The 23,179-nt window shown below is 40.7% G+C and overlaps 1 protein-coding gene across 2 annotated transcripts in view; it reads right to left on the bottom strand.

Annotated features, from left to right (window-relative positions):
- The window catches only part of frmpd1b (FERM and PDZ domain containing 1b), a 40,446-nt gene that overhangs the window by 11,868 nt on the left and 5,399 nt on the right, over window positions 1-23,179 (bottom strand). For both annotated transcript variants that reach the window (XM_086084845.1, XM_086084847.1), the window contains exons 2-8: window positions 18,419-18,569; window positions 14,397-14,507; window positions 12,934-13,106; window positions 9,571-9,673; window positions 7,501-7,546; window positions 7,211-7,315; window positions 6,254-6,349 (exon numbers count right to left, since the gene is read on the bottom strand). In XM_086084845.1, the coding sequence (XP_085940971.1) occupies window positions 6,254-6,349; window positions 7,211-7,315; window positions 7,501-7,546; window positions 9,571-9,673; window positions 12,934-13,106; window positions 14,397-14,503 (630 nt within the window). In that variant the 5' untranslated portion in view covers window positions 14,504-14,507; window positions 18,419-18,569. The remainder of the gene's footprint in view (window positions 1-6,253; window positions 6,350-7,210; window positions 7,316-7,500; window positions 7,547-9,570; window positions 9,674-12,933; window positions 13,107-14,396; window positions 14,508-18,418; window positions 18,570-23,179) is intronic.

The following is a 23,179-nucleotide window of genomic DNA, read 5'->3' as shown; positions in this document are numbered from 1 at the left end:
ATCCTATAACATGCCAGTGGTGGCAAATGGCCTATACAGATATATACATAGGACTGTGTTTATATTATTTGTATGCATAAATTAGTTCTGGTTTCCTGGAATGTTTGTGGCGCTCGCTCACAGGCAAAAAGAATAAAAACTTTAGACCATCTCTTAAAATTAAAAGCAGATATTTGCCTCCTACAAGAAACCCACCTACAAAAATCTGAAGAAAAATTACTTATTGATAAAAATTTTAGCCAAGCGTACTCTGCCCCTTATAACAGTAGACAAAGGGGAGTCTGTATACTTATACATAAGAATTTACTCTTTACTCTAAATAATACAATAACAGACCCAGAGGGCCGATACATTATTATTCAGGTGACTATATTTAATAAAATATATACATTCGGTAATTTATATGCCCCTAATAATGATGATCCGGCTTTTTTCCATGAATTTTTCTCTAAACTGTTTGAATTAGCAGCGAACTCTACTATTATTATTGGAGGAGACTTTAACACAACCTTAAATCCATTAATAGATCGTTCTAATAAAACAACATGTATAAGGCGATCACAATCCACAAAAGTAATAGGGGAATATATGGATGACTTTGGCCTCGTCGACAGCTGGAGACTTAAAAACCCAAATAAGAAGGAATTTACCTTCTTTTCCGCTGTGCACCGGTCCTTTTCAAGAATTGATTTTTTTCTTACAAATAATTCTATTGCTGATAAAACCGTTACAAAAATACATCCTATTATTATTAGCGACCATGCACCAGTCTCCCTTTCCCTACAAGTTGATTATACCTTTAAACCACCACCTACATGGCGTTTTAACATCTCACTACTAAACGACGCAGAATTTGACAAAATTATAAGAAAAGAATGGGCAGACTTTTTGGAAATAAATGACTCTCCAGACCTATCTCCAGCTCTTCTCTGGGAAGCCGGGAAAGCAGTAATTAGAGGTAAAATTATATCATATTCATCTTATAAAAAGAAACAGGATCAAAAATTAGAAAAAGACTTGGAAGATAAAATTAAACAACTGACGGATGAGTACGCAATAAACCCAAATAACCAAATATGGACTGACTTACAAAATACAAAAATACAGTTAGACGATATGTTAACTAAAAAGACAGAGTTTATAATACAACAATTGAGATACAACAACTTTGAATATAATAACAAATCAGGTAAATTTCTTGCAAACCAACTTCAACGTGATCGGGAAAAATCGCTTATAACGGCTATTAAAGGTACAACTGGTGAATGTACACAATCACCAGAAGAAATTAATCAAATTTGTTATAATTATTATCACAACTTATACTCAGAAACTAATAAACCTAACCCAGAGCATATTGAGGCATTCCTCAGTAGCTTAAGTATACCTCAGGTAACTACTGAATATAAAGATATGTTAGATGCACCACTTACTATAAACGAGTTGTACAGTGCTCTAGATAGTATGCCAAATGGCAAAGCACCCGGCCCGGATGGTTATCCGGCTATATTTCTAAAGCACTTCTGGTCAATGCTTGCTCCACTATTCTTAAGAGTAGTAACAGAAATTAAAACTAATGGTCACATACGCCCACACATGAATACAGCAGCAATTAAACTTTTATTAAAGCCAGAAAAAGACCCCACCCTTCCATCAAGTTACCGTCCGATTTCACTAATTAACACTGATATTAAAATTATCACTAAGGCTTTTACATCTAGATTAGAAACAGTAATCCCGACAATCATTCATAGCGACCAAACAGGCTTTATTAAAGAGCGTCACTCTATCTTATATCTAGACCTCCTTTGGATTTATTTTTCTGAAGAGTATTCAGAAAAATAAATCCAAAGGAGGTCTAGAGGCACCAAATTTTATGCACTATTATATAGCCAACCAGCTACAATATATTATTTTATGGGCACAACCCAATAGAGATACTAACTGTTGGCTGGAACTAGAACAGAAGGATTGTAATAACCTCAGACTCCTAGATTTACTCTTTATTACAACATCGATTAAGCGCCATAACTGCTTTAAAAATCCAATGATTTCCGCCACCCTGACTGCCTGGTGGAAGGCACTAGAAATGACAAAAGCCAAAGTGGAGCCCAGCGGGCTTTCTCCCCTATGGCATAACCCCGACTTTCAAATTAACAACCAATCGTTTTATTTGAATGTGTGGGAGCAGAAAGGAATTACACATCTCCACCATCTCTTCTCAGATAATATGTTTATATCATATACATCCTTGCTCCAAAAATATAAAATAAAAAACGGAAACTTTTTACATTATTTGCAAGTTAAAAGTATGATAAAGAAACAAATTCCAACACTCCAGGGTACGCTCCAACCGCCTGTTTTAGCTAAAGATATTACCAAGCTTTCTCCGACAACAACAAAAAAACTCTCAAAAATATATAAGTTACTTTCATATACTGATAAAACGTCTTTACCCATCTCAAAATGGGAAACAGACTTGTCTATAGCTCCGGAATCTGTCTTTTGGATTCAAGTTTGTGAAAATGTTTTTAAAATGACAAAACACACAAATTTACAACTTATCCAATATAAAATTATTCACAGAACATACATTACTCAATATATGATGAAGAAAATGGGACTCTCAGACTCCGACATTTGTCTCCAGTGTTTACAAAACACTACAGACACTTATTTTCATGCTTTATGGTTATGTACTCCGGTTATGTGTTTCTGGACTAAAGTCTTAGAAAAACTTTCCGCTGTCTTGGACTGTAGGATACCGTTCTCTCCAAACTTGTGTTTGCTAGGTGACTTAACAACAATTGACTTACCACATAAACAATTTCAATCTATACTTGTAGCCCTTACTATCGCAAAAAAAACAATTCTTGTTAACTGGAAAAATAAACAAACTTTGAATATCGACCAATGGTCTAACCTCCTCATAAATCATATTTTAATGGAAAAAATATCTGCCTCAAATAAAAACCAAATGTCAAAATTTAAAGAAACATGGTCTACGTATATAGAATTTTTTAACCTAAACTTGGATTTTAATTCTGCCTGTTAGCGAGAGCCACAGCAGCGTTATAACTGGCATTGATGTTTCTGTATTAGGCAATTTGTAACTAATGGTTGTGTTTCCATAGTCAGGAACCCGGCTGCTGCCAGCGGGATCGAGCGGATTCACCTCCGATGGGCACCAGGGGTTGATATTCGGATTCACGGCATGCCAGTGGGTTAATTCTGTGGGTGCTGTCCCCCCTGGCGGGGAGTGGGCGGGTCTGCCCCTCTGTTGGCTGCTGGGTGGCGGCTGCGTCTTGGCCGTTCCCTGGGTCTCTTGGGGGGTGCTGCGTTGCGGGGCTTTCCCTGGTGTCGGGGGCGGCGCCGTTCCGGCACGGTCCGTCGCTCTGGGCCCGGCGACGCGGTTCGGGGCCTGTGGGCCGCCGGGGTGCCCGGTGATTCCCTCTCCCCTCCCCCTTCCTCCCCCTTGCTGCCTCTCCCTCCTCGCCTCTCCCCGCCCGTCCTCCGCCTCCCTGTCCCCTCTCCCTCGTCGCCCTTCCTCCTCCTCTCCCCCTCTCCTTGCGTCCCTGCCGCTGCCCCCTGCCCTTCTTGTCGTCCCCTTCCCTCCTCCCTTCCCCTTCCCCGGTACGCCTTCCTTCCCCTCCCCTGGGCCGGGGGCTCCGTCCATGGCCCGGGTCTCGGTGCTATGGGGGCCGGCGGGGGTGGCTGGGGTTTGGTGTCGTGCCCGCCCCGCTCCGGTGGGCGTCCTGACACCTCGGGCGGGACCCAGTATCCGGGGGGCGAGCCCTATCGCCCCGCCGGACGGGTCCCATATGCCCGCCGGGGTCCTGGTGGGGTGGGTGGGGGCTTGGTGGGCCGGTGCGCCTCCTGCCCCCGCCCGGTTGGGGGGGGCCCCGCTGGTCACACCTCTTAACTCACTACACTAGGTTTGCACAATACACTTTTATAGACATATAGGGCACATAACACACTTTGGGGGGTGGGGTAGGGTGGAAACACCGTCTTCACCCTACAACTCCCCTCCAATTTTAATACACCACGCAACTTGTGGGTGGGGGGGGGGGCTTGTGTGGGTGCCATCGGTTGGGGGCCGCAGTATAGAGCAGTGCTGCGGTCCCCTGTCCGTGTCGCCACCCGCCCCCCCCCCCCCCCCCCCCCCCCCCCCGCCCTATCTATTTTTTTTAATGCACCACATACACTCAGCAACATGCTTGGGTGGCGGGTGGATCGGAGCGTGGGAATATCATTTCCATCGGCTCCGGTTCACCTGCTCCTAATTTTAATGCACCACACACACACACTTGTATATACACTGGGTGGGGTCACATTCACGGTTTAGGGGTAGAGTTCGCCAGTCCGCGAGCTGGCGGACTCAGTAACAGGGGTTAATTTTCACAAAGAACGCTGGGGTGACGACCGGGGCCTTCCCCCGCTGGGCCTGGGGTTCGGGGGTGTCGGCCGCCCTCCGGTGCCCCCATCTCCCCCTTCTGCCCCCGGTGTTCCGTCCTTCCACACGGCGGGGGGTGGGGTGGGCGCGGCTGCCCTCTCCGCTCCGCTGTCCGGCCCCTCTTCGGCGCCGGTGCCTGGGTGCGGGTGGTCCCCGGGGGCTGGGGGTCGGGGGTTGGGGGGCTGCCGGTTGGTTGGGGTGGGGTCGGGGGGGGGCGGCTTTGTTGGGGGGGGGGGCGGTGGTGGGGGTTGCGGGGGGGGTGCTGGGGGTGGGGGGTGTCTGGGGGATTGGGGGCATGGGGGCGGCTGGGGCTGGGTTGGGGTGGGTGGCGGGGGTGGATGGGGGGCGGGGGGTTGTGGGGGGGGGCGGGGGTTGGGGGCCGGTGGGGTGCCTGGTGGGCCTGCAGTGCCCCGTCCTGCTGCGTTGGGCCGGGGGCGCGGGCCGTGTTGGGGCGGGGGGCGCTCCTGCTCCTGGGTTTGCTCTCCGGCCGGTGGCCCTGGTGGGGCCCGGGGGTCGTCCTTTGGCGCTGCCGCGGCCTGGGGGGCCCTGAGGTGTTGCGCTTGCTCTGTTCCGGCGGGGGTCGACGGCTCCCCTCTTTGGTGGAGATTTTCATGCATGCCAGATCCACCACACCAGCATCTACCGAAACTCAGACACAATCTGTTTCCTCCTCAGGTTATTGAATCGGTGGAGGCTGGTGTCTCGGATCTCACGCGGCTTCGTCTGTCCTTCCTTCCTTTTCTCGGTCTCGCCGTTGGTCTCTTGAGGCCTCCCTGATTTTATGTTTTTTGGATTTGTTGGGGTCTGGATGTTTCTTGGGCTGGGGAGGAGTTCTGGTGGGGGGTGTCTGGTCGGTGCTAGATTTCACCTTCCTTGGTTTTCTTCGGTCCCCTCGGGTCTCCTGGTGTTCGATTTAGGTGAACGGTATGAGATTTTTTTTCTAATAGGTTTTCTGGTGAGCTAACAAATACACACACGCACGCACGCACGCACGCACATACACATACTCACCCACACACACACAAAAAAAAAAATGTATGTATGTATGTATGTATATATGTATATATGTATGTATATATGTGTATATATATATATATATATATATTTAAAAAATAAAAATAAAAAAAAAAGAGCAATGATGATGACATTTCCGAATGAACAATACTGAGCTCTTAAAAAAACAAAAAAAGAAAAAAAAAAAAAGAAAAAAAAAAAAAAGAAAAAAAAATAATTCATTTGAACTATTTCTATTAGTTTTTTTCCACTTTTGTTAACAACACTATGAAAACCTAGAAAAAATGTATTGCACATTTAGAACGGATATAAAAGTTGTGATTAATCTTGAGTTAACCAGTGAAGTCATGTGATTAATTACAATTAAAAAAAATTAATCGCCTGATGACGATGAAAAAAAGAAAACGAAAGATTATTAAAAATTAGGAGCGTCAGACAATTACATTTTTTAATTGTAATTAATCGCATGACTTCAATAGTTAACTCACAAGTAATCACAAATCGTATATCCGTTCTAAATGTACAATAAAAAAATTAGAAATAGTTCAAATGAATTTTTTACGTCTATAGCCGTCAATGGCAGTGAATGAGTTAATTGCTTTTTACTATCACACCATTGGAGTGCAGCAACACGACCCACACTCATGCTCGTGAGCAATCATGGAATGCCGGGCAGTGTGAAAATTACAAAAATACAGTACTTCAATCTCAATTAAGGATTTGTGTGTTAACAGAGATGCAACCCTTTCGTTTACACGCCCTTCTCACATGTAAAGTGCATACCTTGACAGTTGTGGTGTGGTCAAATTTGAAGGCCTTGGTCTGTCCATTCTCTAAATAGACTTTTAGAACGTTAGGCAGGAAGAGAAGAGAGTTTCCCTGATGGAAAGAATAAAAAAGAACAGATAGAGAGCATGACAGGCTGCAATGCAGAAATGTACAACTGATGCCCCTAATGTACGCATAACATGGAATAATGGCTGTCCATTACAAAGCATTCTAAATTACTATTATTAATTCAGGTCTCTGGGCTTATTGAAGAACAGCAGCAAGATTTCCCAGAATGAAAGATAACAGCAGTAGGCCTAAGTGCATTAATTATGCTACATTCATTTGTCATCCTATATGGAGCCATTTATCTGTCACGCTTACTATTTGTCATTTTAATATTGTAAAACTGAGCGAATAAGAAGCTGAGAAGCAAGAATTGAAATGATACGATCCCACTTTGTTTGGACCTCTTTCCTGAATTAATTAAGGCAGCGTAGTTGGGGATGGGGGGGGGGGTTGAATATCCGATTTAGATGAAACAAGAGCGGACAACATTCGCAACTAATATTGAATATGAATGAGGCAAAGATCTGAGTTTGTGGGCGAACTGGCAGAGGTTCAAATATTTCATCATCATTAAGGCAGTAAATGAGGTTGCTAAGATTATTGGATGGTAAGGGGATAGATAGATAGATCATCAAAATCTTTACGACAATAGATGTCCTTTATTACAGGTCGCCTCATACATTTGCTAAATTTGGACAAAAGTATTGGGACACTCCTCTTCATCAACAAAGTAGTTAACGGCGTTACGTCATACTTTATCTTCTTTTGAGTTTAGAGACGAGTTTACAGTATATCGTTTACTTGATGCTCTATGTGCCTTAAATTGCCACACGGTGACAAATAAAGTTTTTGAAATTTGCATTGAAATGCTACATAAGTCAATGGGGATTGAACTGTTCTCACCTGAGTGTGCCCATTGACCACCACCTCTTCTGCAAAGCGCACTTTAACTGGATTACTCCTCAGACGGGCTCTCTTCTCTGCTGACATGATGGATGATTTGGGATTCTGCGACACACACACACACACACAAACGACATGTGGACTTTGTATGACCTCGGACTCAAAGAGCTGACGTGCTTTTTTGTACACTTTCAAATCCGAACATTTAATATTGAGGCCGCATGCTTGAAATACAGTACAGGGAGATGGTTGGTATGAGCGAAGTTCATCAATGTCTTCTTTGTACTCACAGTCATGTGCCGGAGGATCGTCACGGTTATGCAGTCCTCCAAGTCCCTGTGCAGAAAAACAAACAACACCACATATTCTTGTTTCAGCTGCCAAGTGAGCACTTTCCCCCGACAAACTTTGCCCCAAACCTGTTAAGCTATTCTCACACGCTCCACCATGCATCAACCCTAATATACTACGCTAAACAGTGAAGATGATCTAATCGCACTGCTTTTTACTGGATGGGTCACATGCACATGGTGGCACAACACGTAGAAAGGTTAATTGATTTGATCTGGTGGTTTAATTAGAGGACATGTAATACAGTCAATCATACGCAAAGCAAAAAATTGACCAAGCAATGGCTTGTAACTGTAAAAATATACAGTAGTCGGTTGGGGTACTCACAAGTCAACATCCTAATGTAGGTCTCTAAAGCGGAATTATTCAACTAAGTAAATAATCTGTAGTTCTCTGCCTATTTCTCAACATGTGTCAGTGAGGGGGGGGGGGCCGCTAATCAATATAATTAGCACCCACTTTGACATGGCGGCAATAGCCAAGAAACGCAAACAGAGCAACAATGTTAGCATAGATTAGCGTTAGCTAAGAGTGTTACCAATAGCATTAGCTTTTGAGGTGGATACCTGGTTAAGATCATGTTCAGCTAAATTGTCGACAAGTTGACAAGTGTATTTCAGTAGTTTGTTGATAAAATGCTGCCTTCGCTATTGACAATGTAATGGAACCTCTTAAGGCGCTCACTTCAAATGTCTATTAGCATTAGCTTGTAATAAACAAAATGGTGAAGAGAAGGGTGAGGTTGTGTTTGGGAATGTGTCTATGCGGCACAAAAAAGGTTAGATTTTCTTGTGGATTTTTTTCCCCCTAGCCACTATGAACACTCGCAATCGGGCAAGGATGAGGCGCAGACAACAAACTGGCGGCAGGAATGCACCTGTGATTTGCAGCCCACTGTTTGTCATCGTAATGAATATGCTGTAATGGTTTTCCTATTACTACCACAGTCATGTAATTAACTGGGAAGTGTATTATAAATTGATAGTATCACTTCTTTAAAGCAACTTAAAATGTAAAAAAAACTAGGTGGCATTAATAAGTGATTCAGGCGGAGCATCAAAAGAATGTGAAGAGGACTGGGTTGCAATAGTTTTGGAGTTTTCATTCTAGGTTTTTTTAATGCCATTTTGAATGTTTAAAAAAAAAATCAGTTTAAATTCGTTTTAGAGCGGGTTTGTTAGTTTTTTTTAATGCTATGTTTTAGTTTTTGTTAGTTTTAGTATTAGTTTTAGTTTTGCCTCATTTATAGAGTACCGTATTTGTCAGACAAATTGTGCTACAATTCCCAAACGACTTTTCGATCTACTTTCTTCTGTATAACCGTACAGTAATAACGAAATAATTGAAAGCGATTCTTGAAATCTCAGCTATGAAATCTATTGACAAAAACAAAAAAAAACTAATTATATACATATATATATATTTTGTTGTTGTTGTTTTTTGTTGTTGTTGTTGCTAGAATTGTAGTTTCATTTTTTTATGTAAAATTTTGTTTCAGTAAGTTACGTTTTTTCTTTTCTTTCTTAAGCACTTGTTTTTTGTTGTTGTGCTATGATTGGGTCATGAGGTCATTGTGTTATGTTGGTGTATTATGCTTATGCAACTATTAACCTATGCAGATCAGGAGGTCATTGCGGTATGGATGTATTATGCTTATACGGTTACTATGTCACTTATGGTGATAATGTGGTCAGTTGCTATGCAGTTGTTATGTTCCTATAGTCACTCTTATTTTATCCAACAGGCCTTCATTCTGCCATAGGATTGTGCATTTCACTAGCGAGAATTACTGAATGACACTTTTGTCAGCACATGGAAGTTTTCTATCCTTCTTCCTCGCATGCAAGTTTTCTTCTATGCAAGCGTTTCAGTCAATACTTTGTATTTTTGTATATAAAACTCTATTTCCCAACTCCTGTTTCTTGTCTGAGTTTGGTTCCTCAATCCACACCTCACGCGACAATGTTTTTTCCCCCAATTTTTATTTTGCCAGTCTCTGCAGTTCTCACCTTAATATGTTTTCCACCTGATCACCGTTCAAATCCTCCAGCACTGTGTCATTGATCTGCAAAACCTGGTCCCCTGGGTAGAGTATCCCATCTGCAGGACTACCTACATACATATACACACACAACCATAATCAAAAAACGCGTGTGCTTGCATACGTGGGCTAGTAGCTACTTTTAGTACAGATTAAAGGAGATCTACACACACAGACGAAGGCGTACACATGCACACACACAAAATGACACATATGGTTATTCAACATGGCTGACTCAACAGCTCTCCAGGACGTGAGGGGTTACAGTTATTCTGGGCCTCTTCCAGCTCGGCTCCACACGGCTTTCTCTCGTTTTATTTATACTCATTTGTTTTCAGGCAAGCGAGCACGACTGCAGCGCAGCAGTTTGGGCTTACTCTTACTAACGCACGCTCGCAACACAAAAACACACGGAGACCACATATGCGTAAATGCATACGCCCACGCACTCTTTTCGCACGCCCCATCTGCCTGGCAAAGCCCCGTCTGCCCGAGAGATGCATGCCGTTTTGTACACGCACGCGTTGGCACACATTCAGGCTCACTCATGCCGCACAAGAGTTCACCCCTCCCCCGTCGAGCTTACGTGTCACTTCTGCTAATATCCTGATTTTTGCAGTTTTTTAGGACCCCTCCCTTCCTCTTTGTTTTGCCATGCGTCAAACTAATCCACAAATGTCCCCAAAAAGCTGTTAGCCACAGCCGCACCCATGTTAATGTCATACCATTTCTTCACTTTTGTCTCGTGTTTTGTTCTATACTGTACCCCCTTTTTCTGTCAGTTACCCTTTTCATTGGGCAAGGGACCATATTTGGTCATGTCAGTAGTGGGCTGTAAGTGCTAGCAAGGCCTTCTCCGTTGGCCTATACACTATCAGAAGCACTGAGGTACATTGGCTGCATAAATTGTCAAATTTGTTCCATGAAATTACATTTGTTTATTCGCAACAGTCCACTCCAGTGTGTCCAAACCTTTTCATTTGAGGGCCGCATACAGAAAAACTGAATTATGCAAGGGTCGCTCTGCAATTCTTGATTATAATTTATTAAACACCCTGAAATCATAAAGTCAAGCATTTAGTTGTTGTTTATATTTTGTAGTCATTTTTTGAAAACTACATAGCAGCTGTCTGTTGTAATAAGGCAAATAATTTAGGATTTTCGAGATTTGTCGGTGGCCTCAGCCCTCTATCCCACTTGACTATCTCCACATTAAGAAAAAATTCTTAACAATAATATGTTTTATGCAACCCCACTATTCTAAATAAATACGATATTCTGGTTAATATTGCATTAGTGGAATATGAGTTAAGCAGCAAAATCCAGCAGTTTTTATCATTATCAGGAGGCGGCCATTTTGCCACTTGCTGTCAATTGAAAATGACATCACAGGTGCTCAGGTCTCAGGTAACAACCAATCACAACTCAGTTTTAGAAAATTAGTGAGCTGTGATTGGCCGTTGGCCTGAGCAACTCTGATGTCATCTTCAGTTGACAGCAAGTGGCAAAATGGTCGCCCCCTGAGATGGATTAAAATGGCTGGATTTTGCTTCATAACTCATATTCCACAAATGTAATATTAATCAGAATGTCATGTTTAGACTAGTGAGGTCACATATATCATATTATTGTCAAGAAATGTTTATTGTTGACTTCCCCTTTAAGGATCAAAAGAAGAGAAAACTGTGGTAAGATGGCAATTTTAAAAACAGTTAGTTGAGGATCATTCATGTTGACAAATCTGAATTTGACACAGAGCAGATGGTGGAAGAAACAATGTCTGCCTTCTAAAATTCAATCATCTTTATTTACCACATTGTTATTATTCTAGTTGTGAATAGTTAATTTTTATCTTTCCATATCTAGAAAATTGCTACAATTTAGTGGCACCTGTTTTCCCACACTTTCCATTCTCAGTATACCCACCTCCAGCCAAGATTATTTTCGTTTTTTTTTATGGTTATTTCGTTAAAGAAATAAAAAAGAAAACTAACTGAAACTTCATTTTACGTTTAATAAAACGAAAATGTATTTTGTTTTCGTCTTTTGTAATTAATTTGATACATAAGCCTTTGGGGTTGATTAAATATGATTTTAAGTATATTTATTTCAATACTAACTGGAACAAGGGCATTTGAAAGTGTGTCGCACAGATGTGATGTCATCTAGCAGCAGCCAATAGAAAAGCGCCTTCAGATGACGTCAATATAGGCGACAATTTTGCGTGTTTGACTTTTGGCTCCAATGGTTCCCCTCACCTGCTTTTCATTTACGTCAGCCGAAACACAACGCTAGGTAAAAAGTGCGTTACTTTTTTCATTTTACCATGGTGTTTATTAAATATTGCACACAAGTAATACACATTTTTTTAATGAAATTTAATACTAAAACTAAGCATTTTTTAAATAACTAAACCACAGACAGAGTCGCCTTGAAAGTTAAAAAACAAAACTCAAAATTAAATAAAAACAAAAATTCCCAAACTATAATAACCCTGCCTTCACCTTGCAGGCCACGTCAAATGTCATTTTTAATATATGCTGTGGGCCGCTGAAAAAAATGGATGATGGGCCATAAAGGGCCCCTGGGCCATAGTTTGGACACCCATTGTCTCTTCTATTCATTTTGTAGCGCTTCACTTGGCTGTACTGCTTCCAAATGATGTTGATGGAAGATTTGTTTTTTGTCCAATCAGATTTCACCCTTCATTGTGTTGCCATGTCAAACTAATTCTTCAGTAGTCAGTAGTGCTTGCCGATGGAACTTAAACTAAATTAGCAACGGGACGGTTTCTTTATCCAATCAAATTTCAGCTCACTGGCTCTTGATGATGTCAGCATTTTCCCGTCCCGTCCTCTGACAACTTGTTACGTCACCCCAATGAGCCTTATCATCACCACTATCATACGCGGATAACAATTTCAAGTCCCAAAATTAAAACGAGCTTACCACCTCCTCCATGAACCATCTCGGGTTGAATTTTTGAAGTGTAAGTGTTACAGTTAGCAACCTATAAAGACTTTACTTGGGAAATCAATTACCATCTTGTACGCTGACCCACAGACCCAAGTAATACATCAGCCTTTCTTTGTTTTTGCTTCTTAAAAGCTGGCTAACGGAAAAGTGATTGAGTTTAGAAAGGGTGAGCAGGTGTCACTGTTGTTCAGGCGGGCCCTCTGGCCCCGAGCCCGGCAGCCTGAATGCCAAAGGAGTCAACGTGAGCGTGCATGGGTGTATGTGAGCGAGGGAGAGAGGTGGTGAAGTGTTACATAAAGCGGGTGGCCACTTAGAGAGACCAACGCGGACACACTCTTTAGCACACTCCATATACCTGCGGCCACATCCCTGACCAGCAGGGGCGTGTTTGTGGTGAGGGCGAATCCATGTCCAGTACTTCGGTCCAGCACAGGATCTCTGGTGATCTGCAGTGATAGCTTGGCTTGGTAATTCTGATTGGACAGGCTGTTGGAACGTTGAGGCCTCCCATCGCCTAGCAACCGCTCTCTGGGGGGGTCAAAGGGGGTGAGAAGTTACATGAAGGAAACTGTGACATAACACGGAGACTTTTGGGGCAGAGACCAAAGGGAACAGGCGTGTTTTTTTATGGAGGACCAAAACTGCCAAAATTCAAAATAAATACATGAATAAATAAATAAATAAATGACTAAAACTGAAAATAAAAACGGATATAAAAAAATATAATTTGAAAATTACAAAAAAATAAATAAACATAGATGGAAATAAAAAATTACAAAAAAAATAAATATATATATATATATATATATATATATATAAATATATACATTAGTATTTAATTTTTGAATTGAATTTTTGAAGTTGGACTCCGCCGTTGCAAACTGCCTTTCATAGGTCGAAGAAGGAAGCCACAACTTGCGACTTGAGTTGCTCGACAACAAGTCGAGGTGACAGTGGACAAGATAGTCGTCCATTGCTGGAGCTCTCCAATGCATGTCGGCAAGACTTCTTTGTTCGCCGAGCCGCTCCCTCGGCCAATGAAAGGTAGTTTGCAATGGCGGAGTCCAACCCAAGGCACGCTTAGGACCGCCCCTCACTTAAATAACATTTCGTCCTGGCAGTATGGACCAAAACTGCCAAAATGTAAAATAAATAAATGACTAAATAAATAAATAGATAAATGACTAAAAGTGAAAATAGAAACGAATATAAAAAATAGAATTCAAAAATTAAATACAAATGTATTTTATATATATATATATATATATATATATATATATATATATATATATATATATATATATATATATATATATATATATATATATATATATATATATATATATATATATAAACCGTGGCGTTGGTGTGGTCAACGGGGAAATGGAGTGCTTATTGATTTCAGACCAAAACTATGGAGAACCAAAACTGCCAAAATTCAAAATAAATAAATGACTAAAAGTGAAAATAAAAACGGATGTAAAAAAATATAATTCGGAAATTAAATCCCCAAAAATAAATATAAATGGAAATAAAAACAACAACTATATATATATATGTATATATATATATATATATATATATATATATATATATATATATATATATATATATATATATATATATATATATATATATATATATATATATATATATATATATAGTTTATTATATAGGATTATTGTTTTTATTTCCATATAAAATAAAATAAAAACGGATGTAAAAAATATATAATTCGGAAATTAAATCCCCAAAAATAAATATAAATGGACACAACAACTATATATATATTTTTTTTTTTCCATTTCCGAGCTGTACCTGCTCAGTGATTCTCGGGTGCGACGTATTATGGTTCCCACCACCTGCTGAACCCGGCTTGCTCTCCGAGCAGGAGACCTGCTCCGACACCGCTCCTTCTCCTCCATTTATCTAAAGAGATACAGACAAGGAAAGGGTTTATTTCAGACACTGAGATTACAGAAGCGTATGAAAGGAAACAGCTTTGTAAGAAAAATCAGAGCGCAGATTCATCTCCATAATCACAATCTCATCCTCTTTGACTTTCTAAGATGTGTGTATTGTCGCCCCTTGTGTGATGACTAATCAGACATGCGACCAGTCAGGAAGGAGTGCAACACAGAACAAAGTAGAAGAGAGGGATGAGGGAGCATGTCACACCGTTCAACGCAATCATAAAAAAAATTGCTGCACTGTCGGACAATAACAACTCACAATCTTGCTTCAATCCATACATTAAGCAGGATTGCGCAGTCACGCACTTCTTGTTTTGCTGTTCTTTAAACAGCATGTCGGGTCATAATGAAGGACAGAGGCCTCAGTGAAACCACGAGGAAGCAAAAGCAGGACGGGGTTATAACCTTAATTTGGAAAGGAGTTCCCCACACAGCTTTGTTATGTTTTCTGCAGACTCATCTAAAAATATGCTCTTCCAAATCTAACGCACACACAGTTTTAGAAGAAGTATGGTTGAAAGGCATTTCCGGAGCAAGAATGTGACAAAATCAAACCTCATTGTGGTTTTGAAGATGTGAAACAGATTTGGTGCTTTTGTTTTTCGTCTTCAGACGAGTACTTGCTTTGTTTGAAATTCACTTTCGCTCTGTGTGTTTTTGTTTTCCTCAAATATTATTGTGCTCGAGTCCTGTCATACAAGATTCCAGTACTGGAAGGGATTAGTTAAAAATATTTGACCCCCAGAAGATGAGAAAGCAGAGGGGACATTTTGTCTGCTGCATTTCTTTTTTTTTTTTATTCTGATATGCATGCCTGGCCAGCAGAACCATGTGTTCGTACTCCCAGATCTTATACGATGCTAACGTAGTGATTACCAACCACTGTGCCGAAATCAAGAATAACGTACAATTGGTGACTAACCCTTACATACCTTCCAACTTGCAGAGTCAAAAATAAAATATCGGGAAACAGCTTATTGAAGTTTTATATAAAAAAAAAAAAAAGAAGAAGAAGTTTTTACCACAAATAAATGTGTGCGATTGTCAAAGGTAAAAGTAGATCGCTCAGCCCGCTGTATTGAACATTAGCATATTCATCGATTATTTTTGGGAAACCTATGCTTCAACATTATGTGAAAAAAATGACCTATATGATGTTTTTGCGCTCAGATCAAAGCTTTGTCTTTTGCTTCGGCACCATCTTTTGGCATCTTGGGGCCAAGGAACAATGTTGAAGTGATGGGAGGAGCTTCATTTGGCCAGGCTGGAGTCTTGTGTAATAATAAAAAGTGATTTTCATTCTCTTGTGGCACAGTTTGGCTCGTTGTCAACTGGGCTAATTAGGGACTTTCACAGCATGGCTCGGCCCCTATCCCTCACGAATACCCAGCCACTGCTGGTCCCACATCTGGATATAAAATAGATAAGCTGCAAAGGGAATCTGGCTTAAAAAAAAAGAAGCCAAACTTGAGATTTTAGTAGGTTTATTTTTTTTAGATGCAACAATTAATCAATAAATAATAATTGGTCAATAATTGAATTAATTAACAATTATTTTGATTATTGATTAATCATTGATTTAGAGAACTAATTTAATTTAAAATTGTCCAATTCCTCATCATTTCAGCCACTCAACCAAGTAGGACATTTGCAAACATCTGCTTTTAATCTGGTAAACAATGACCAGCATTTTTGCCAATTTTCTGACATTTTACAGATCAAACCAGTAGCTGAATCATAATCACTTTATTCTTGTGAATTTTCTGCACCTCCAAATTGAAATAATGCCCTGTTTTTTTAAATCAAGTTTTTTTTTATCCAATTCATCTACATTATTAATAAAATCTGACATTGAGTAAGTCCTCCTCGGCAGTAGGTGGCGCTATACTGCAGCAGTTGGCGAACCACCATCAAAAAGAAAGGTCTTTGTTTACAATTTATTGTCATTGTGTTAAGAAATTTGATATATCAAAAGCATTACAGGTATATTAAAATAATCATTAGTTGCACCTTAGTATTTATAGTAAGTATATATAATATTTTTAGAAATACTATACATACATACTCAAAAATTACAACATATAAATTCTATGTTTTTAGAATGACTGTACACCATGCTTTTCCTTAACACTGACATACAAAAGTCATACTCAAAATATTAAAATATATACAGTATATTCAAATGTTTTTTTGAGTATGATTGTTTACAGTATATCTTGGCATCACAAAAATGGTTGCCTAAAAATCTGAAATTCAGCAGAGCCACAAACGATGAACCGCGATTCGTATTTTTCTTCGTCATTTCCTCGGGCCAAATTTCTGATTGGATTTAACAGTCATCATCTTCATCTCAGTTGCTGCTTGTGTGCCAGCGATGACGAGCCTCCCGCAGTAATACTATAGCATGCTGCGTAGGTTTGACCTTTAAGAGGATTAGAAGCCTTCGATCTGCACGGGCTGGGCAGGGTGTCACTTTAGCACCTCCTGTTGATCCGTACCGAGGCCGATTGGCGAGGATGAAGAAGGATGAGCAAAGCTACATCGCCGACAGCTGCGCCCGAGGAGATGAGTGTGATTATTGACGCAACGCTGAGGAACGGGGACTGACAAACTACTCTGCCTTGTTTTTTTTATAGGTGCACTGGATGTGTGTGTGTGTGTGCGTTAGTGTAGTGTTACTGTTAGGTCAAGCAGTTCCTGCACGGATTTCATTTTCACTCTTACACTCCTGCTCTTGCCAAGTCAGGTAACACATCTCCAGTAAGTGAGCAGCAGCATTCTCGCCATTTTAGATCCATCCTAAACGCTCCGTCCGTTGGTTTACGAGCACATTTTTTCAAATGTAACATTAGACTTTTGTGACTCTGTTCTACTTGTGCAATAGCGTTCATGCTAAACCCAGTAAGAGTTGGCCAGAAACTTTTCGATTTAAACAGAATCCAATACGAGTTGGCATACACATAGGACAAAGTTTCTAACACGTGCTGAAGCAAAGATCGACGTGTATTCTGTCAGCGGAATAATCGAAACCAGATAGACATTTCCAGAGTCCCAAAATAATGCCCTGCATAACTGCACAGCAAACTTTGCAATGTTAATTCAACACTTCAAAGGTACATAAATTTAATAGATCAAAATTGGTGTTGACGTAACTCACAGTGTTATTATGTCAGTGTAAAATGAACACAAAACTGAGTACAAAAATTAACACTGCATAGTGTTAATACAATTTAACACCACAAGATAAATAACTCTTTGAGAGTGTAAACATGACTCCCAGCAGTGTTGATTCATTCACTCTTTAGCACTGCATTGAGTTATAGAAGATTAACTCATTCGCTGCCATTGACGGCTATAGATGTCAAAAATTCATTTGAACAATTTCTACTAGTTTAACTTTTTCCCACTTTCGCTAACAAGAGTATGAAAACCTAGAAAAAAATATTGTACATTTAGAACAGATATAAAAAATTTTTTAGCGTGAGTTAACTATTGAAGTCATACAATTAATTACAATTTAATATTTTAATCGCCTGATGCGAATAAAAAAGAAAAGAAAAGACAATTAAAAATTAGAGGCGTCAGACGATTACAATTTTTAATCGTAATTAATCGCATGACTTCACTAGTTAACACGATTAATCGCAAATTTTATTTTAAATGTAAAAAACAAAAAAATCTAGGTTTTCATACTCAATCTTGTTAACAAAAGTAGAAAAACTTGAACTAATAGAAATAGTTCAAATTAATTTTTGACGTCTATAGCCGTCAATGGCAGTGAATGAGTTACCACCGAGACACAAATAACTCTGGTAAGTGTTAATTTTACACACGGCTGTGTAGGACCTGGGAGGTGGCGTGACTCACCGCGATGAAGCTTGCCTCTTTAGGACTCCGCAACACAAACAGCCGCTCGCCCTCTGAGACATCAGCTCTGCAGCCCCTCCAGGATTGGCTGAAAGGAGGTGGAGGGGGACGCTTGTGATCATCGGTGCGGGTCCCACTCTGGCGTAGCCACCTGTGATGAGCAGATTAGGAATCCATCAGCGAGACCCGTCAAACGCAACAATCAATGTCCACTCGAGAATGAAGATTGAAACATCCTGTAATCAAAGATCAGATGATATTTTCAGGGTGAATCTTGAATCTTGAAAGTATGTCAAGCAAAGCAGATGTGAATCCAATCCAGCTTTGTGAATGTGGTTTTCCAAGAGGCCCCTCCTCCGGTCCCCCAAGGCTCTCTCGCTTTCTCTCTCACTCACTCTCGCTCCACCGCGGCCTCTGATGCATATGGCGATGGGGAGACAGGGCCCTCCATCCTCATCTGGTTGTCTAGATTAAAATTTCATAGCGCCCGGTTCGGTTAACGTCTCTAACTGGACGCGCTCGAAAGAGGACAGCAGAGTGTGGCGCGCACGCAGAAAGGCTGCCAAGCAGACAGAAATCTTGGCCAGTAATAAAAGGGCTTTCATCGTGAACATCAGGGACGGATATGGCTGGAACCAAAAGCCAGCTTGAGGAGAAAATAAACATTTGGGGAATGCTTTGTCGCTGGCTGCGGCGTTAAGGGAGTGCATGACCACACATCAAAACCGACTAAAATTGCACTTAAATGTTGACCTGCTTCGGTAGGAATTCATCTTGCAGCTTCTCCATTAACTCATTTGCTCCCAAAAACATATACATTTGTTCTATTATAAATATTGCCGTGCTCCCAAAGACATATTTATATGTTTTTTTGTTTAGTTTTAAAATGTTTTTTTTATGCTAGAGCATACAGAAGCCTCTGAACTGAACAGTATGCATGAAGCAATGGTAATTATTACAAAAATGGCCAGCAGGTGGCAGCAGAGTATAAGAGATCAACTAGTGCCATTTTATAAACAGATTTGTGAATAATGATGAAACTTAGCTACCTGTATATTCCAATGCTAATTTCTGCAAAACGAAAACAGATCGAAATGTACTTTTTTTTCCTAATGAAAGAAGAGACTCTAATCTTTCTTTTGGTAGATTCCGTGTTTTTATAGCAATAGAACACAATATTCTGTGGGCCTTGCAAAATCAGGCAAAATCCAGTTAAACAGCCAGGAGCGAAGGGGGTTGCTTCAGTGAAAATGGCAGGGAAGTCAACGCTAAAATGTTCTTTAAAATAATACAGTATGTTTTATTCGCCCCCACTAGTCTTAACAAGGCAAATTGATAAATATTGTGTTTATGAAATATGACTTAAGCAGCAAAACCCACCCTGAAAGTGACATCACAGTAGCTCAGGGCTCAGATAACAGCCAATCACAGCTCAGCTTCAGAAATCAGGTGAGCCGTGATTGGTGGTAGGTTGTGATGTCATTTTCAGTCGACAGCAAATGGCAAAATGGCCGCCCCTTACGATGGATAAACTGGGTGGATGTTGCCGCTTAACTCATATTCCATGAACATAATTTTAATCAATTTTAGAAGACTGGTGCGCATAGAACATATTGTAAAGAAAATGTTTGGTTTGTCTTCCTCTCTGTGTCCCTTACACCGAGCTTTTTGAGGAGGCCCGTGTGTCCCAGTGAAAAGGCAGCAGAAGACCAACACAACTGCAGGGTTACATGAATAATGCATGGCGCTAATGCAGCTAGCACAGCCTCCGACCGCCTTCTTCTTCTACACCCTTGCCAGGGCAAGACAACAAACGCAGAAAAACTAGAGGGGACACGGGAAAGACAGATGGGGGTTGCAGAGGTGAAACGGGGAAATGGGAGGCGGCTTTAAAGGGGGCTAAGAAAAGGGGGACTGGGATCGTGAAAGAGTGGGTTGAAGAAAAGAGAAGGGAGAAAGGACAGGATATTGGAGGGGGTGTGGGGGGGGGGGGGGGATTTTAAAGAGGCCGAAGAGGGCAGCGTCAAAGAAATGCACGCTGAAGTGGATGAATAGAAAGAACAAAAGTAACTACAGTGCGTTGCGAGGGAGTTTGTTCATAAGGAGGAGTTGAGAATGTTGATGAGTGCAGCATTCCTTCGGGCAAACTCAGCCAGATGGCATGACACTGATGTATTGTGTTCTTGTTGAATCAACAAACAAAACAAAAAAACATATCTGTATTGTTATTACCTCTGCCAAGAAAATTGTAGATATCATCTATTGTTTAGATTTGTTAGCAGTACAGTGGTGCCTTGAGATACAAGTTTAATTGGTTCAATAACCACTTTTTTGTGTTTGTCAACAATGAAAATAGCACGTTATAATAATGTACTTTAAAAAATAAATAAAGCAATAACTTAATTTAAAAGAATGCAAACAATTAAATGTGTGTCATGATTTAATGCTTATAATTATATTTATTGAGCTCCTTCGGGTGTGCCGGATTTGACCACCGGGGGCAGTACAATGCAGCCATATTCAATACAAACGAAGAAGAATCACTGCTATGATATGGTTGTCCACGGGCGTAAATTTGGAAGGGGGTCCATGTGAAGTCTGTTTTCAATATTTATTTGGGCACAATTTTATTTTTTTTATTTTATGTTCTATTTTATTTATGTGCCCTACATTTTATTTGAATTTAGTTTAGTGTTTAAGTACATGTTGTTATATATATATATATATATATATATATATATATATATATATATATATATATATATATATATATTTACATTAGGGGTGTGCCAAAAAATCAATTCTCATTTAGTATGATTCAGAATGGTCCCAAAATCTATTTTACTTTATTTGTGTGCCCTTATTGGGAGCGCCGTTCATGTTGTACCTGATTTGGCCACTGAGGGGCAGTGTAGTTCCACGCGGTTTGATACACTGTTAAGTTGTAGCCACATTAGAGAGTAGAAGGAAAAAGTCACGATCAAGTTATTCCAATAATTTTGCAGCGTGGAGCCGTTCTTTTGAGTGATAAAAGTGCCGCGAGTAGAGCGCTAATTAGCATTAGCGAGTCAGACTGGAGTAGATGATTACGGTTCCTCGAACATCTATAAATTGAAGCAAAAATCATTGCGAATCAAATCATTTTGAATCAAAAAATCGTTCTTAATCGAATCGCACACCCAAAAAACGGAATCGAATCGTGAGACATTCAAAATTCCCACCCCTAATATACATATATTTAAGCGTAGAATTATCGTTTTTCTATTTTTTGAGGTTGTACTTTGTGTAGGTTTAAATAGATGTAGGGTTTGGTTCGTCCGTGTTTTTTGTTTATGCTCGATTACTTGAAAGTTTTAAGAAGCCGTCTCGAATGCAGCGTGATGGAGACGGTGTGCAATTTTGCGGTGACCCAAATCAGGATTGTTTGGCCTTAGCGCAGATTGGCAAACTGCTAAATGCAGTCCAGCTTTCCATGTCACTCCATTTGTCTTGCTTTTAAATGCACTCATATCCCCCCCCCCTCCTCGCTTATCCCACATTTTATTTCACCCCAGTTATAAATCAATGAGCAAAAAGCTGATGGGAGTCTGACGGTCTACTACCGCCACATCCCCAAAGTTCCCATGCGGCTGCTCACTCTGCCCCGCAGCACTCCTCCAGTCTTCATTATGCGTTTGAGGTTACGAGGGCTGTCTCGATCCCTGCGTTGCAACGTCTGCGACTCATTCCTTCAAGACAAATCCCCCCACTTTCCCACACACAAAGTCTCTCTGGCTAACAAAACAGGCCTGTTGTTCACAGCCCTTCGTTTCGCTACGAGCGCAGTTCATAGACGGGCCCGCTCTCTCCTGCTTGCGAATAACAAAACGTGAATTATTCCGTCAGCTGTTGCGAACACACCACTCGCGCGCACAATAATCACAAGCTTTCATGTGATAAGCGAGGAGGGGGGGAAAAGAGCCTCCCTCGCTGACAAAACTGCAGCTTTATTTTGGAAAGGCGGCTATTGACATCTTGTCCCAAATCTGTCCCACGCAACACGCGCGCACACGCGAGCTGGCTTCCGGGCTGAACGCAGCAGCAGCAGTAGAGCAGCAGGATCCAGCCGTTACACTTCACACTTCGCTTCTGTCGTACAACTCACGAACACGACACACTTGGCAGCAAAAATGTTCATTCGCAATGACTGAGGGGGAGCATCGTTTACAAAAAAACGTTACATAACAGTGTCAGTTTAAATATAGAAATTCATTCAGAAGGAGTAAGTTAAAGATCCGGAATCGAAATATTTCCGTTTGAACTAACTTGAAAGTGCATAGGATTGATTCTTGAGTAGTTAATTTGACTTCTTTCGGCGATGGGGGAGGTGAACTGCAGAAGCTTGCTGCTGTTTTCCTATACAGTCATCTGGATTCATACTGTAACTTGACCTAAAGCGAATGAAAACATCTCCACCTTTTCTTACGCATGTCACGTGTTGTTTGGATTGCCTTAGAAATCACTTCGAGGTTTTTCTCTGACACTTGCTCGATGTTGTTGAACGTCCAAAATGAACTGCAACCGCTTCGAGGGTTAGCAGCTGACGCGCTCAAAGATGGCTCTATTATTTTTATTGTCTTGTGCTGCTTGGTTGAGAGTCATGATCGGTTATTTCATGACAATTGGACAACTTGCAATCGAATGTTATGAAGCCAGAATTGTTTGGCAGCATTGAAAATTGATCAAAAGTGGCAAGTTTCCTGTGTGGTTTGCATGGTCTCT

This window comes from Leptonotus elevatus, chromosome 9 (genome assembly GCF_054856555.1).
Source record: "Leptonotus elevatus isolate MCC_2025b chromosome 9, RoL_Lele_1.0, whole genome shotgun sequence".
NCBI lineage: Eukaryota > Metazoa > Chordata > Actinopteri > Syngnathiformes > Syngnathidae > Leptonotus > Leptonotus elevatus.
This window is presented reverse-complemented; position numbering and strand designations above follow the sequence as displayed.